Source organism: Drosophila ficusphila, unplaced genomic scaffold (genome assembly GCF_018152265.1).
Source record: "Drosophila ficusphila isolate 14025-0441.05 unplaced genomic scaffold, ASM1815226v1 contig_414, whole genome shotgun sequence".
NCBI classification, from domain to species: domain Eukaryota; kingdom Metazoa; phylum Arthropoda; class Insecta; order Diptera; family Drosophilidae; genus Drosophila; species Drosophila ficusphila.
The window spans coordinates 18,431,391-18,447,365 of NW_025064328.1; the positions used below are offsets into that span (position 1 = coordinate 18,431,391).

The 15,975-nt window shown below is 48.0% G+C and overlaps 1 protein-coding gene across 1 annotated transcript; it reads left to right on the forward strand.

Moving 5' to 3' along the window:
• Nucleotides 1–1,903: 1,903 nt before the first annotated feature.
• On the forward strand, nucleotides 1,904–15,964 carry LOC108093838. The gene is given in 6 exon segments (XM_017194169.2): nucleotides 1,904–4,079; nucleotides 4,184–4,450; nucleotides 4,515–4,582; nucleotides 4,646–4,707; nucleotides 4,768–15,446; nucleotides 15,448–15,964. Coding segments are annotated over 6 exon segments (13,008 nt in total). The 5' UTR covers nucleotides 1,904–2,501; the 3' UTR covers nucleotides 15,802–15,964.
• The last annotated feature ends 11 nt before the right edge of the window (nucleotides 15,965–15,975 follow it).

Here is a 15,975-nt window from a genome sequence, read left to right on the forward strand (position 1 = left end):
GGAGAATGTCGTTTGCAAGTCTGCCCTAAAAGTGCATTGTGCGATGGATGGGGTTGAAGGCAGTAAAAAAGCACATTTTCGGAGATCTCGACATTTCGGCCAACTGCCAAATAAGGGCTGACATGGACACGTTACCTTGATGTGCATTTCGGCTTATTGTTAAATTAAAATTAATTGAACTTGAGGCTACGCGACAGCCGAAACTTGCGCATAAATTTCGAGCACGCCTCTGTCGTCGTTTCGATCTCAGAACTCAATTTCAATTCCAAGGAAACACTGTGAGCTGAGAGATGTCATCATCCGAACACTCGATACAGCGATCTGCGTAAATGTGCCTGCCTAATTAGTCGGTGGCCATGTTTTCCCGACGCACTGCACCCAGTGGCACAGTTCCCAATTGCCATTTGATCTGAATTGCATCGTGTTCCAGATCCAGTTGCAGTATTTATGCCCGTGCCCATGTCAATTTTGTGTGCCATGAATCGCTAAGCAGGTTTCACTGTGGTCGCTTTTATATTCCACTTTAATTTTGCATTTGTGTCTTACTTCTATTTGTGTGATTTTGTTTTGTGTACCCCGGCCAGCAAACAAGTTTTGATTGCTTTTGGCTTCGCATGAAAATGAGTTTCGGTGCTCGTTGCTCATACGCCGCGTATGACGTCAGGCTCGAATTAAGCAAGAATTTGGGCTTTGCTTTTCTTGATAGCTCGCTATCTGCTTAAATTCACCCGGTATACACACTTGGTTTGGAGGTCACTGGGGGCTCTCTTTCATTATGCAGCTGATCTATTGCACGCCCCATTTGGACATATCCACTTCTAGATACTTCGGACTTGCACCCACCCAAAGGCCGTTATAAATCAATTGGGCTATTGAACGTATCGGGGCGGCGTTATGGCGAATAAATCTTGATCTTAGCGTGGCTTACTCAGCTCCGGCGTTGACGCCCACGTAACGCCGCTGCCGCCCGGCTAGACGATCTCTAAAAAAGTATCTACAAACATGGCCAGCATGTGCTGACTAATCAGTCTCCGCCGAAGCCATTCAAATTTAATTGTGCATCCGACAGACACAGCCGTTAGCCCGGCCTAATTTGGTTTGTCAATTTGGCTTGGTTTTGAGCCAATATTGTTTTCCGACACTGTTTGCTACGCAGGCGCACGCCCTGCAAGTTCGTGCTGCTCTGTTTTGCGTACCTGGCAAGCTCAAACAAAAAGACCGCCGGCATCGGGCATCAAACATCAGACATCTGTTTGTTTTGTTTTTATTGGCACTTTCACAAAAGATCGATGCGGTCGGTGTGCGTGCGGTTTTTATTGGCTTATTGAACTCGGTCTTCGTGGCAGACCGGCCCAGGAGCGGTTCTAGAGTAATATTTTTGTTTAAAATTTAAAGTAATAATACTAAACCAAACGCTCATAAGGTTGAAGGTGTTTGGGTCACCGAGAGTTGACCTTTGTTGAAATGATTATGAAACTATTATGCGGTGAATGGCTCTGTTGTTCAGCCTTAAGAAAACTGCTCTCAGCGTTTTTTAATTTTAATTAAACTTCTTAAATTACAGTCTTTACCCAAGGTTAAAGAGGTTTTTGGAACACGAAGACTTCACTTCGGTTAATTTTCCGACTGAGATTGGTGTTAATTTTGTAGGGGACCTCTCCCCGAATCCAGACCCTCCGAATCCACGCCTGGAGCGGCCTACGCATCCGTCGGAATCCGAAACCTACGCTGGCCGGGCTCTAACTTTTTGCCTTTTGCGAAGGCGTCGCTGCCTCTCGCTCGCGCCAACGGCCGAAAGCCCACAAAAACGCTTCTGCCGGCGCCGCTGCTGCCGCTTTCAGCCGTTTCTGCCGGCAGCGCACAGATAGTCGCTCGAAAGCAGCTCCAGACGCGATCAGTACGTTTTGAGTTGTGCTTCGCGACGGTTGGTGATCTTAAAAGTGCTCCCGAATACGAACAGTGGCCGCAGTCTCTCGGTTTTGGTGATTTTTTTTGGCTCCGCATCTGTATCTGTATCTCGATCGGCTCCAAACCGCTGCATCCGCGACTCTCTCCCCACCTTGGAGCGAGTGTGTGTGTGTGTCCGTGTCGGTGTGAGTGCGAGTGCTAAGCTTTTTGCTCACACGTCTAACGGCTGAAAGTGTGTGCGTGTTGTTGGTGCCTTAACTTGAACTATGGCTCGCTTGTTCGTGTGCGCCTAATAAATATATTTAAAAATAAGTATTTCGACATTCCGTCGTGGAAATTATGTGACACACCAGTTCAGATCCCAAACAACCACGTACCAGTCATTCGCGCAATAATATTAAAAAGCCATCCGAGTGCCAAAACAACGAAGCAACGAAGCGAGCAATAATTGTGATTAATAACAACGAAACAACCGAATACCGACCGCAAATTAGCCCCATAAGGCCATTCAAATAGCAATAGTCCAGCCAGGTGCATTATTCACGGCTCCCGAACAGTGATTACCTCATCTGTGTCAGCGCTCCGCCAGCAAAATGGTATCAAAAAGCAATAAAAAGAAACAAGTGTCTCAGCAGCAGGCGTCGACGTCGACGTCGCAGTCGCAATCGCAGTCGCTGCCACCAGCAACATCGACCACAACATCAACGTCGTCGGCCGAGGCCACGAAGTTAACCAAAAAGCTGGGACCCGATGCGTTCGCCACTCTGACCACCAGCAACAGCTCCAGTTCCATGCAGCACGAGTCGGTGACCTACGGAGAGCCTGTGGCGAGCACCTCCGCCGAATCCGCATCCCTGCCGGCTGCCGGAGTGAGGAGCTACAGCAGCCGGAGCCAGAGCCAGAAGGCCTCCCAGTCGCACTCCTCCTCCTCCTACACAGAGAAATCTCAGCAATCCCAGCAATCCCAGCTGCACAGCAGCAAGATCTCCCGGGACTATGCCAACCAGAAGATCATCTCATCGATCGATCTGCTAGAGAGTGAGAAGAAGGAGCCAGTATTCTCGGTACCCATCGAGGTGGTGGAGATCACAACGCCCACGCTATCCGTCTCCGCCAGCGGGGGCAGTGTCTCGAAAATGTTCACCTCCTCGTCGATGTCTTCCAGCCAACAGCAACATCATCAGCAGCAGCAGCAGCAAGCTAGTAGCTCCAGCTCTTACTTCCAAGCCACAACCAGTTCCAGCCGAAGCGCCAACGAAACGCTGATTGCGAGCGAGAGAGCCGACTCTGCTACCGGTATGACATCATCGTCGGGTCTGAGGAAACAGGTTGGCTTCGATACCGACACCAAGGCAGTGACAAACACCAGCAGCAGTAACATCAGCAGCAGCAACATCAGCAGCACAAATACAAACACAGTCACAAGCACAAACGTAAACATCAGCGGCGGCGGCAAGAGCAACTCGAGCGAATCTCAGAGCGTGCCAAAGCTGAAGGCGGGCGGAACAGCTGATGTTCCCGCATCGGTGACGTCGCAAGGCTACGCCGAACCGGTTGCCGCGACGTCTGGCGCGACTACAACAAAGGCGACGTCATCGACGCGACGCAACGATAAACTGGAAGTGGCCAGCACAGACACAGCTGTTGACAGAGCTACGTCATCGACCCAGAGGACCAGCAAAGAGGTCAGCGAGAGCTCCGTGCTGAAGAGCTCGACGAGCAGCAAACAGTCGAAGACCTCGTCCAAGAAGGAGGTGTACGACGTGAAGACCAAGACCTGGACGGAGTTCAGCGATGGCAGCTCCCAAGGACCCAGCAAGACGCGGCCCACCTTCGAGCGGTACGTCAGCAAGGAGTCCGACGGCACCTCCAAAGTAACGTACAAGAAGAAGATATACGACAGACGCAACAATCGGTGGCGCGTGGTGGACGAACGGACGGTGGACAGCACCGCCGACACGGGCTATCCCGAAATAGTGGATGATGTCATTAACACAACAAGAACCACATACACCACCAAGGTATACGACACGAAGCTCGGCAAGTGGACGGTTGTGGACGAGAAGTCGTTCACTGATACGAAAGCTTTTGTGCCCAATGACATTGCTCGTGAAATCGAGAAAGATAATACCGATGTTGCAAACATAACGACTACAACGGAGGTAACGAAGGTAAGTCGTTGATTGTGCGTGCGGGCGTTTAGTGGACCCTCCCAAAAGCCAAAAGCCTCTGGGTGTGTGCTGTCGTTGTTCGATTCTAAGAACTTTTCCCTCAGATTTTCGATGCGAGCATCAACGACTGGCGCGTTTTGGACGAGAAGGTGCACACGGATGTCATTGAGAAGATCGTAGAGGCTCCCAAGAAGACCATTTACGTGGACGAGTTTGTGGAGATCGAGAAGAACACGTCGATTTCGGAAAACAATGAGAACATTACCCTGAACCTGAATGAGACATCGAAACACAAAAATATTACCGAAAATATTTATGATGAAATCGATTATGTGCGCACTGATAAGCAACGCCTAGACGACTCAAGAACCGTAAGTTGATTAGCTAGGCATTTTCGTTTAGTACTAAACTAAAAATTGTAATATTTATCACCAGCGGGGAGTTGCCAAGAACAAGTCAACGACACATAGTGAGAGGTGCATCTGTGAGATCTGCACATGCGGGTATGATTAACTGCTTTAAAGTAATTAGTTTGTTGTATACTTAAGTCCAAACCCATATTTTAGGCGACATCATTGCTCAAGCAGTACAACGAAATCCTCAGAAAAAACTATTATTCAAACGGATGGTAAGTGAAATACTTTAAATAAACTAATTATTATGAGTTGACCCTTTTAAATTTATACAGACAGCGTCGACGAAGCATATACTAGGATACGTACAAATACATGGTCGAAAAAAGATAAAGGAAACATTCCCAAGCAAAACGAAGACATTTTAGTGGACTACATAGTCATAAAGAAACCAGAAGACAACCTACGACCTGAAGGAGAGTTTATAGTTCCTCCTAGAGAGCCATACAAGCCGGGAGAAAAAAGGGAGAAAATTGTGCATACTGACAACCTACGCACGGAGGGAGAAATGACTTTTGTGGAGAGAGAGGAATATCAATATACCGTCCGTCCTGGATATGTAAAGCCCACAGACAATCTTAAGCCCGAAGGCGAGTTCTACAGTCCTGAAAAGCCGAAGTACCAACCGGGAGATAGGCCTATTCAAGTGCGGCACCAAGACAATCTTAGACCAGAAGGAGAATTCTACACCCCCGAGAAAACAAAATACACTCCAGCCGACCGCCCAACACAAAAGAAACCCGTGGATAACCTTAAGCCGGAGGGAGAATTTACGTCACCAGAAAAGCCAACGTACCGACCTGCCGAGAAACCTGAAAAAATAATCCGCAGTGATAATCTGCGAACTGAAGGGGAGATGACCTTTGTGGAAAGAGAGGAGTATCAATACGTTACTCGCCCTGGACAAGTCAAGCCAACTGACAATCTAAGACCAGAGGGGGAATTTTATAGTCCCGAGAAACCGAAATATCGTCCAGGGGAACGTCCATCTCAAGTTCGTCCTGTTGATAATCTAAAGCCCGAAGGTGATTTCTATACTCCCGAACAACCAGGATTCAAACCAGCTGAGAGGCCAGTTCAAAAGAAGCCGGAAGACAATCTAAGGCCAGAAGGCGACTTCGTAAAGCCCGAGAAACAAGTTTATAAGCCTGCCGATAAAACGGAACGAATAATTCGAACAGATAATCTTAAGACCGAAGGCGAAATGACATTTGTAACAAGAGAGGAGTATCAATATGTGGTGCGTCCTGATCAAGTTAAGCCAACGGATAACCTGAAACCTGAAGGAGAATTCTACAGTCCCGAAAAACCGAAGTATAAGCCTGGCGAGAGGCCTTCTCAAGTCAGACCAGAGGATAATCTCCGACCAGAGGGTGAATTTTACACACCCGAAAAACCAGGCTTCAGACCAGCTGAAAGACCCGTACAAAAGAGGCCAGAAGACAACCTGAAACCTGAGGGAGAATTCGTAAAGCCCGAGAAACAAGTCTACAAGCCAGCAGAAAAAACTGAACAAATTATTCGGAAAGATAATCTTCGCACAGAAGGAGAAATGACATTTATCGAAAGAGAAGAGTATCAATATGTTGTTCGTCCTGACCAAGTTAGGCCTACGGACAACCTGAAACCTGAAGGAGAATTCTACAGTCCCGAGAAACCGAAGTACAAGCCAGGAGAGAGACCGTCTCAAGTCAGGCCAGAGGATAATCTCAGACCAGAGGGTGAATTTTACACACCCGACAAACCAGGATTCAGACCTGCTGAGAGACCAGTACAGAAGAAGCCAGAAGACAACCTGAAACCAGAAGGAGAATTCTACAGTCCGGAGAAACCGAAATACAAGCCAGGAGAGAGACCTTCTCAAGTCAGGCCAGAGGATAATCTCAGACCAGAGGGTGAGTTCTACACACCCGACAAACCAGGATTTAGACCAGCTGAAAGACCAGTGCAAAAGAAGCCAGAAGACAACCTGAAACCTGAGGGAGAATTCTACAGTCCCGAGAAACCGAAATACAAGCCAGGAGAGAGACCTTCTCAAGTCAGGCCAGAGGATAATCTCAGACCAGAGGGAGAGTTCTACACACCGGAAAAGCCAGGATTCAGACCAGCTGAAAGACCAGTGCAGAAGAAGCCAGAAGACAACCTGAAACCAGAAGGAGAATTCTACAGTCCGGAGAAACCGAAGTACAAGCCAGGAGAGAGACCTTCTCAAGTCAGGCCAGAGGATAATCTCAGACCAGAGGGTGAGTTCTACACACCCGACAAACCAGGATTTAGACCAGCTGAAAGACCAGTGCAAAAGAAGCCAGCAGACAACCTGAAACCTGAAGGAGAATTCTACAGTCCCGAGAAACCGAAATACAAGCCAGGAGAGAGACCTTCTCAAGTCAGGCCAGAGGATAATCTCAGACCGGAGGGTGAGTTCTACACACCGGAAAAGCCAGGATTCAGACCAGCTGAAAGACCCGTACAAAAGAGGCCAGAAGACAACCTGAAACCTGAGGGAGAATTCGTAAAGCCCGAGAAACAAGTCTACAAGCCAGCCGAAAAAACCGAACAAATTATTCGCAAAGATAATCTTCGCACGGAAGGAGAAATGACATTTGTTGAAAGAGAAGAGTATCAATATGTTGTGCGACCCGACCAAGTTAGGCCTACGGACAACCTGAAACCTGAAGGAGAATTCTACAGTCCCGAGAAACCGAAGTACAAGCCAGGAGAGAGACCGTCTCAAGTCAGGCCAGAGGATAATCTCAGACCAGAGGGTGAATTTTACACACCGGAAAAGCCAGGCTTCAGACCTGCTGAAAGACCAGTGCAAAAGAAACCTGAGGACAACCTGAAACCTGAAGGAGAATTCTACAGTCCGGAGAAACCGAAATACAAGCCAGGAGAGAGACCTTCTCAAGTCAGGCCAGAGGATAATCTCAGACCGGAGGGTGAGTTCTACACACCTGAAAAGCCAGGATTCAGACCAGCTGAAAGACCCGTACAAAAGAGGCCAGAAGACAACCTGAAACCTGAGGGAGAATTCGTAAAGCCCGAAAAACAAGTCTACAAGCCAGCCGAAAAAACTGAAAAAATTATTCGGAAAGATAATCTACGCACGGAAGGAGAAATGACATTTGTTGAGAGAGAAGAGTATCAATATGTTGTGCGACCCGACCAAGTTAGGCCTACAGACAACTTGAAACCTGAAGGAGAATTCTACAGTCCGGAGAAACCGAAATACAAGCCAGGGGAGAGACCTTCTCAAGTCAGACCAGAGGATAATCTCAGACCAGAGGGTGAGTTCTACACACCCGACAAACCAGGATTCAGACCTGCTGAAAGACCAGTGCAGAAGAAGCCAGAAGACAACCTGAAACCAGAAGGAGAATTCTATAGTCCGGAGAAACCGAAGTACAAGCCAGGAGAGAGACCTTCTCAAGTCAGGCCAGAGGATAATCTCAGACCGGAGGGTGAGTTCTACACACCTGAAAAACCAGGATTCAGACCAGCTGAAAGACCCGTACAAAAGAGGCCAGAAGACAACCTGAAACCTGAGGGAGAATTCGTAAAGCCCGAGAAACAAGTCTACAAGCCAGCCGAAAAAACCGAAAAAATTATTCGGAAAGATAACCTACGCACGGAAGGAGAAATGACATTTGTTGAAAGAGAAGAGTATCAATATGTTGTGCGACCCGACCAAGTTAGGCCTACGGACAACCTGAAACCTGAAGGAGAATTCTACAGTCCGGAGAAACCGAAATACAAGACAGGGGAGAGACCTTCTCAAGTCAGGCCAGAGGATAATCTCAGACCAGAGGGAGAGTTCTACACACCGGAAAAGCCAGGATTCAGACCAGCTGAAAGACCAGTGCAGAAGAAGCCAGAAGACAACCTGAAACCTGAAGGAGAATTCTACAGTCCCGAGAAACCGAAGTACAAGCCAGGAGAGAGACCTTCTCAAGTCAGGCCAGAGGATAATCTCAGACCAGAGGGAGAGTTCTACACACCGGAAAAACCTGGATTCAGACCAGCTGAAAGACCAGTGCAGAAGAAGCCAGAAGACAACCTGAAACCAGAAGGAGAATTCTACAGTCCCGAGAAACCGAAGTACAAGCCAGGGGAGAGACCTTCTCAAGTCAGGCCAGAGGATAATCTCAGACCAGAGGGTGAGTTCTACACACCTGAAAAGCCAGGATTCAAACCAGCTGAAAGACCAGTGCAGAAGAGGCCAGAAGACAACCTGAAACCTGAGGGAGAATTCGTAAAGCCCGAGAAACAAGTCTACAAGCCAGCCGAAAAAACTGAAAAAATTATTCGGAAAGATAATCTACGCACGGAAGGAGAAATGACATTTGTTGAGAGAGAAGAGTACCAATATGTTGTGCGACCCGACCAAGTTAGGCCTACGGACAACCTGAAACCTGAAGGAGAATTCTACAGTCCCGAGAAACCGAAGTACAAGCCAGGAGAGAGACCTTCTCAAGTCAGGCCAGAGGATAATCTCAGACCAGAGGGTGAGTTCTATACACCGGAAAAGCCAGGATTCAGACCTGCTGAAAGACCAGTGCAGAAGAAGCCAGAAGACAACCTGAAACCTGAAGGAGAATTCTACAGTCCCGAGAAACCGAAGTACAAACCAGGAGAGAGACCTTCTCAAGTCAGGCCAGAGGATAATCTTCGACCAGAAGGTGAGTTCTACACACCCGACAAACCAGGATTCAGACCTGCTGAAAGACCAGTGCAGAAGAAGCCGGAAGACAACCTGAAACCTGAAGGAGAATTCTACAGTCCCGAGAAACCGAAGTACAAGCCAGGAGAGAGACCTTCTCAAGTCAGGCCAGAGGATAATCTCAGACCAGAGGGAGAGTTCTACACACCGGAAAAGCCAGGATTCAGACCTGCTGAAAGACCAGTGCAGAAGAAGCCAGAAGACAACCTGAAACCAGAGGGAGAATTCTACAGTCCCGAGAAACCGAAGTACAAGCCAGGGGAGAGACCTTCTCAAGTCAGGCCAGAGGATAATCTCAGACCAGAGGGAGAGTTCTACACACCGGAAAAGCCAGGATTCAGACCAGCTGAAAGACCCGTACAAAAGAGGCCAGAAGACAACCTGAAACCTGAGGGAGAATTCGTAAAGCCCGAAAAACAAGTCTACAAGCCAGCCGAAAAAACTGAAAAAATTATTCGGAAAGATAATCTACGCACGGAAGGAGAAATGACATTTGTTGAGAGAGAAGAGTATCAATATGTTGTGCGACCCGATCAAGTTAGGCCTACGGACAACCTGAAACCTGAAGGAGAATTCTACAGTCCCGAGAAACCGAAGTACAAGCCAGGGGAGAGACCTTCTCAAGTCAGGCCAGAGGATAATCTCAGACCAGAGGGTGAGTTCTACACACCGGAAAAACCAGGATTCAGACCAGCTGAAAGACCAGTGCAGAAGAAGCCAGAAGACAACCTGAAACCAGAAGGAGAATTCTACAGTCCGGAGAAACCGAAATACAAGCCAGGAGAGAGACCTTCTCAAGTCAGGCCAGAGGATAATCTCAGACCAGAGGGAGAGTTCTACACACCGGAAAAGCCAGGATTCAGACCAGCTGAAAGACCCGTACAAAAGAGGCCAGAAGACAACCTGAAACCTGAGGGAGAATTCGTAAAGCCCGAAAAACAAGTCTACAAGCCAGCCGAAAAAACTGAAAAAATGATTCGGAAAGATAATCTACGCACGGAAGGAGAAATGACATTTGTTGAGAGAGAAGAGTATCAATATGTTGTGCGACCCGATCAAGTTAGGCCTACGGACAACCTGAAACCTGAAGGAGAATTCTACAGTCCCGAGAAACCGAAGTACAAGCCAGGGGAGAGACCTTCTCAAGTCAGGCCAGAGGATAATCTCAGACCAGAGGGTGAGTTCTACACACCGGAAAAACCAGGATTCAGACCAGCTGAAAGACCAGTGCAGAAGAAGCCAGAAGACAACCTGAAACCAGAAGGAGAATTCTACAGTCCTGAGAAACCGAAATACAAGCCAGGAGAGAGACCTTCTCAAGTCAGGCCAGAGGATAATCTCAGACCAGAGGGTGAGTTCTACACACCTGAAAAGCCAGGATTCAGACCAGCTGAAAGACCCGTACAAAAGAGGCCAGAAGACAACCTGAAACCTGAGGGAGAATTCGTAAAGCCCGAAAAACAAGTCTACAAGCCAGCCGAAAAAACTGAAAAAATTATTCGGAAGGATAATCTACGCACGGAAGGAGAAATGACATTTGTTGAGAGAGAAGAGTATCAATATGTTGTGCGACCCGACCAAGTTAGGCCTACGGACAACCTGAAACCTGAAGGAGAATTCTACAGTCCCGAGAAACCGAAGTACAAGCCAGGGGAGAGACCTTCTCAAGTCAGGCCAGAGGATAATCTCAGACCAGAGGGTGAGTTCTACACACCGGAAAAACCAGGATTCAGACCAGCTGAAAGACCAGTGCAGAAGAAGCCAGAAGACAACCTGAAACCAGAAGGAGAATTCTACAGTCCCGAGAAACCGAAATACAAGCCAGGAGAGAGACCTTCTCAAGTCAGGCCAGAGGATAATCTTCGACCAGAAGGTGAGTTCTACACACCCGACAAACCAGGATTCAGACCTGCTGAAAGACCAGTGCAGAAGAAGCCAGAAGACAACCTGAAACCAGAAGGAGAATTCTACAGTCCTGAGAAACCGAAGTACAAGCCAGGAGAGAGACCTTCTCAAGTCAGGCCAGAGGATAATCTCAGACCAGAGGGAGAGTTCTACACACCGGAAAAACCAGGATTCAGACCTGCTGAAAGACCAGTGCAGAAGAAACCGGAAGACAACCTGAAACCTGAAGGAGAATTCTACAGTCCCGAGAAACCGAAGTACAAGCCAGGGGAGAGACCTTCTCAAGTCAGGCCAGAGGATAATCTCCGACCGGAGGGTGAGTTCTACACACCGGAAAAGCCAGGATTCAGACCAGCTGAAAGACCCATACAAAAGAGGCCAGAAGACAACCTGAAACCTGAGGGAGAATTCGTAAAGCCCGAAAAACAAGTCTACAAGCCAGCCGAAAAAACTGAAAAAATTATTCGGAAAGATAATCTACGCACGGAAGGAGAAATGACATTTGTTGAGAGAGAAGAGTATCAATATGTTGTGCGACCCGACCAAGTTAGGCCTACGGACAACCTGAAACCTGAAGGAGAATTCTACAGTCCGGAGAAACCGAAATACAAGCCAGGGGAGAGACCTTCTCAAGTCAGGCCAGAGGATAATCTTCGACCAGAAGGTGAGTTCTACACACCCGACAAACCAGGATTCAGACCTGCTGAAAGACCAGTGCAGAAGAAGCCAGAAGACAACCTGAAACCTGAAGGAGAATTCTACAGTCCCGAGAAACCGAAGTACAAGCCAGGAGAGAGACCTTCTCAAGTCAGGCCAGAGGATAATCTCAGACCAGAGGGAGAGTTCTACACACCGGAAAAACCTGGATTCAGACCAGCTGAAAGACCAGTGCAGAAGAAGCCAGAAGACAACCTGAAACCAGAAGGAGAATTCTACAGTCCCGAGAAACCGAAGTACAAGCCAGGGGAGAGACCTTCTCAAGTCAGGCCAGAGGATAATCTCCGACCGGAGGGTGAGTTCTACACACCGGAAAAGCCAGGATTCAGACCAGCTGAAAGACCCGTACAAAAGAGGCCAGAAGACAACCTGAAACCTGAGGGAGAATTCGTAAAGCCCGAAAAACAAGTCTACAAGCCAGCCGAAAAAACTGAAAAAATTATTCGGAAAGATAATCTACGCACGGAAGGAGAAATGACATTTGTTGAGAGAGAAGAGTATCAATATGTTGTGCGACCCCACCAAGTTAGGCCTACGGACAACCTGAAACCTGAAGGAGAATTCTACAGTCCGGAGAAACCGAAATACAAGCCAGGGGAGAGACCTTCTCAAGTCAGGCCAGAGGATAATCTTCGACCAGAAGGTGAGTTCTACACACCCGACAAACCAGGATTCAGACCTGCTGAAAGACCAGTGCAGAAGAAGCCAGAAGACAACCTGAAACCTGAAGGAGAATTCTACAGTCCGGAGAAACCGAAATACAAGCCAGGGGAGAGACCTTCTCAAGTCAGGCCAGAGGATAATCTACGACCAGAAGGTGAGTTCTACACACCCGACAAACCAGGATTCAGACCTGCTGAAAGACCAGTGCAGAAGAAGCCAGAAGACAACTTGAAACCTGAAGGAGAATTCTACAGTCCGGAGAAACCGAAATACAAGCCAGGGGAGAGACCTTCTCAAGTCAGACCAGAGGATAATCTCAGACCAGAGGGTGAGTTCTACACACCGGAAAAGCCAGGATTCAGACCAGCTGAAAGACCAGTGCAGAAGAAGCCAGAAGACAACCTGAAACCTGAAGGAGAATTCTACAGTCCCGAAAAGCAAAAGTACAGGCCTGGTCAGCGTCCGTCGCAAGTTCGACCGGAGGATAATTTGAGGCCCGAAGGCGATTTTTACGCTCCTGAAAAGTCAGGATATAAACCTGGAGAACGGCCTGTGCCCAAAAAGCCTATTGATAATCTTAAACCTGAAGGGGACTTTGCAAAGCCAGAAAAACAGGTTTACAAGCCTGCCGAAAAAACTGAGAAGATCATCCAAAAGGACAACTTACGAACTGAAGGTGAAATGACTTTTGTGGAGAAAAAAGAGTATCATTATGTTACAAGACCTGAGCAAGTAAAGCCCACTGACAACTTAAAGCCTGAAGGCGAGTTTTACAGTCCCGAAAAATCGAAATATCAACCAGCTGAACGAGTTACTATTGTAAGACAGAAGGATAACCTAAAAGTGGAAGGGGAGTTTTACGTCCAGGAAAAGCCTGAATTTAGGCCTGTTGAAAGACCAAAGCAGAAGAAACCTCATGACAACCTGAAACCTGAGGGTGAGATGGTGATCCCAGAAAAAACGAAATATAAGCCTGCCGACAAGGTCACAAAGGTAATTCATAAGGACAACCTTCGCACTGAGGGAGAAATGACATTCACTGAAAAAACAGAGTACCATCATGTCGTACGACCCTCTCCAGTTAAGCCAGAAGATAATTTAAAAACGACTGGCAAGCTTTACGTACCTGAAAAGCCAACTCCAGCAAATGGAGAACGTCCCGAGCCGGTTAGACCTGTAGACAATCTCAAACCCGAAGGCGTTATGTACACCCCGAGCAAACCGAAATATGAGCCGGCCACCCGTCCAGAACAAAAGAAATATAGTGATAACTTAAAGCCGGAAGGTAAGATGCACATCCCAGAAAAAGAAGGCTACCGCCCAGCGGACAGGGTAAAGACGGTCATTAGGAAAGATAATTTAAAAACCGAAGGGGAAATGACTTTCACCCAGAAGGAGGAATACCATCATGTCAGACGACCAGATCAAGTAAAGCCAAGCGATAACCTAAAAGTGGAAGGCGAATTCTATACACCCAACAAGACTGCCTTTAGGCCTGCGGAACGACCCGTTCAAAAGAAACCTAAGGACAACCTTAAGCCGGAGGGAGAATTTTATAGGAGAACCGATCGAACTGAAACCGATAGCACTACGGTGACAGAAACCATTAGAAGGGAAACGCCAAAGCGTCCGGTTGACAACCTAAAGCTTGAAGGCTCGATGACAGTTACAAGAAGGGATGACTATAAGAGTACCGCAAACAAAACCATCGTTGATAAGACTCAACGCACTCAAAAAATCAATCACAACAGTTCCTCCATTACTTTGGGAAGTGACACTGCAATACTCAAGACGACCAACCAGATGAACTATGTGTCCGGCAAGGACGCCGTCAAGCAAGTCGATTCCAATAGTAAAAATCCAGTTGACGGTCTAATTGTTGTGTCCACAACGAAAGTGACCACTGTGGTAGGAGGGCGTCACAAGAAGGAGCCCGAAACCGAGTATGTCAAGAGGCCGGCCAAGATTAACGTTATTGAAAATGTTGCCAAGAATACAACGACGACCAACATCGAAAACATTCAAAACATTCACAAGGAGACCACGTCGATGCAGAGAAACCTCAACGTAGTCCAAAACTCTGCAGTGACCACAGAAAATATCAGAGGATCTGATGTATCTACCAGCGCTATTGAATCGAATCGCAGACAAGTCACCGGTAACATCACAGGGGACACTAGCTCGCGATTGGTGTCAGGTGGCACAACAACAACGAACATTGTAACTGGCGATAACTCATCTACTCGCGTGGTTTCTGGCAGAAACGTTACCAGCAATGTGACAGAGGATTCTTCAACGCGAGTTGTCTCAGGAAGAAACGTCTCCAGCAATGTTATTGGAGAATCGTCAACAACCACCCGTACGGTTTCCGGAAGAAATGTGTCTAATAACATTGTTGGAGACACCACAAGCCGAGTGCTCTCTGGCAGCACAGTGGGCCACAATATCACCGATGATTCTACATCGCGAGTGGTCTCCGGAGGCAGAAGCTCCACCAACAACATTGTGACCGGAAACACAACCACTTCGCAGATGAGCACTTCGAAGCACTTCCATCACCGCAAGAGCGAGTTCTCCTCGGAGGCCGACGTCTCGAACACGGTCTTCCATCGCAAGAACGTAACCAGCGACTTGAACGCGGCCAATGGCAGCCTGACCTCGAACGGAAAGATGCAACGCAAGAGCATACTGAATCTGCACGAGCAGCCCTCTAGCACCACCATCCATGGTGGGGAGCGACAGAGCTACAGTAGCATTCACCGCCAGAATCGGGAGTCTGACGCGAACTCCACCTTCACCAGCGAGCGGCGCACCTGCAATGTGCACAAGGATAACAGGGAGCACAACGTGAAGAACTCATCTTCCATGTCCCGAATCATTTCTGGCGGTTCCGCCGGAACCGACAGCAGATCGAATGTCGAACGGTCGACGGTGACGCGCACCCAAGTGATTGGGGGGTGGTGGCATCGATTTTCCGTCCCAATCTCACTCGCACTCGCACTCGCACTCCGGAAGCCTGACGACCCGTCACCGAGGAAACCAGCATGTGTCCAGCTTGGGCGGCGGCATCGATTTCCCCTCCTACAGCAGTGCCCACGGCGGACACACCGAGCGTGTGGTCACCCGCCGCGGCAACCAGTCCTCAATTAGTCTCGGCAACGACAAGTTCACCGGCTCCAGTCTGTACAAGAGCGAATACATTACTGCCCCGAAAACGACGTGTGCTGTGCATAAGATTAAGCAAGGTGCATTCCAACATACCAGGAGTACTCAAGAACACAAGTTCTTCAAGACCTCAAACTAACAGAGCCCCCCTACGGCTATACAGATATCTTTTGCTTCACTAACCCACATATCCCACATTAATAGTAAGCTAAGCTTCCATGACAATATATGTTTTATACAATATATACAAACCAATTCGCAAACGAAGATTAACAATAAATATATCAAATTTTTGAAACGAACTTGCATTTCT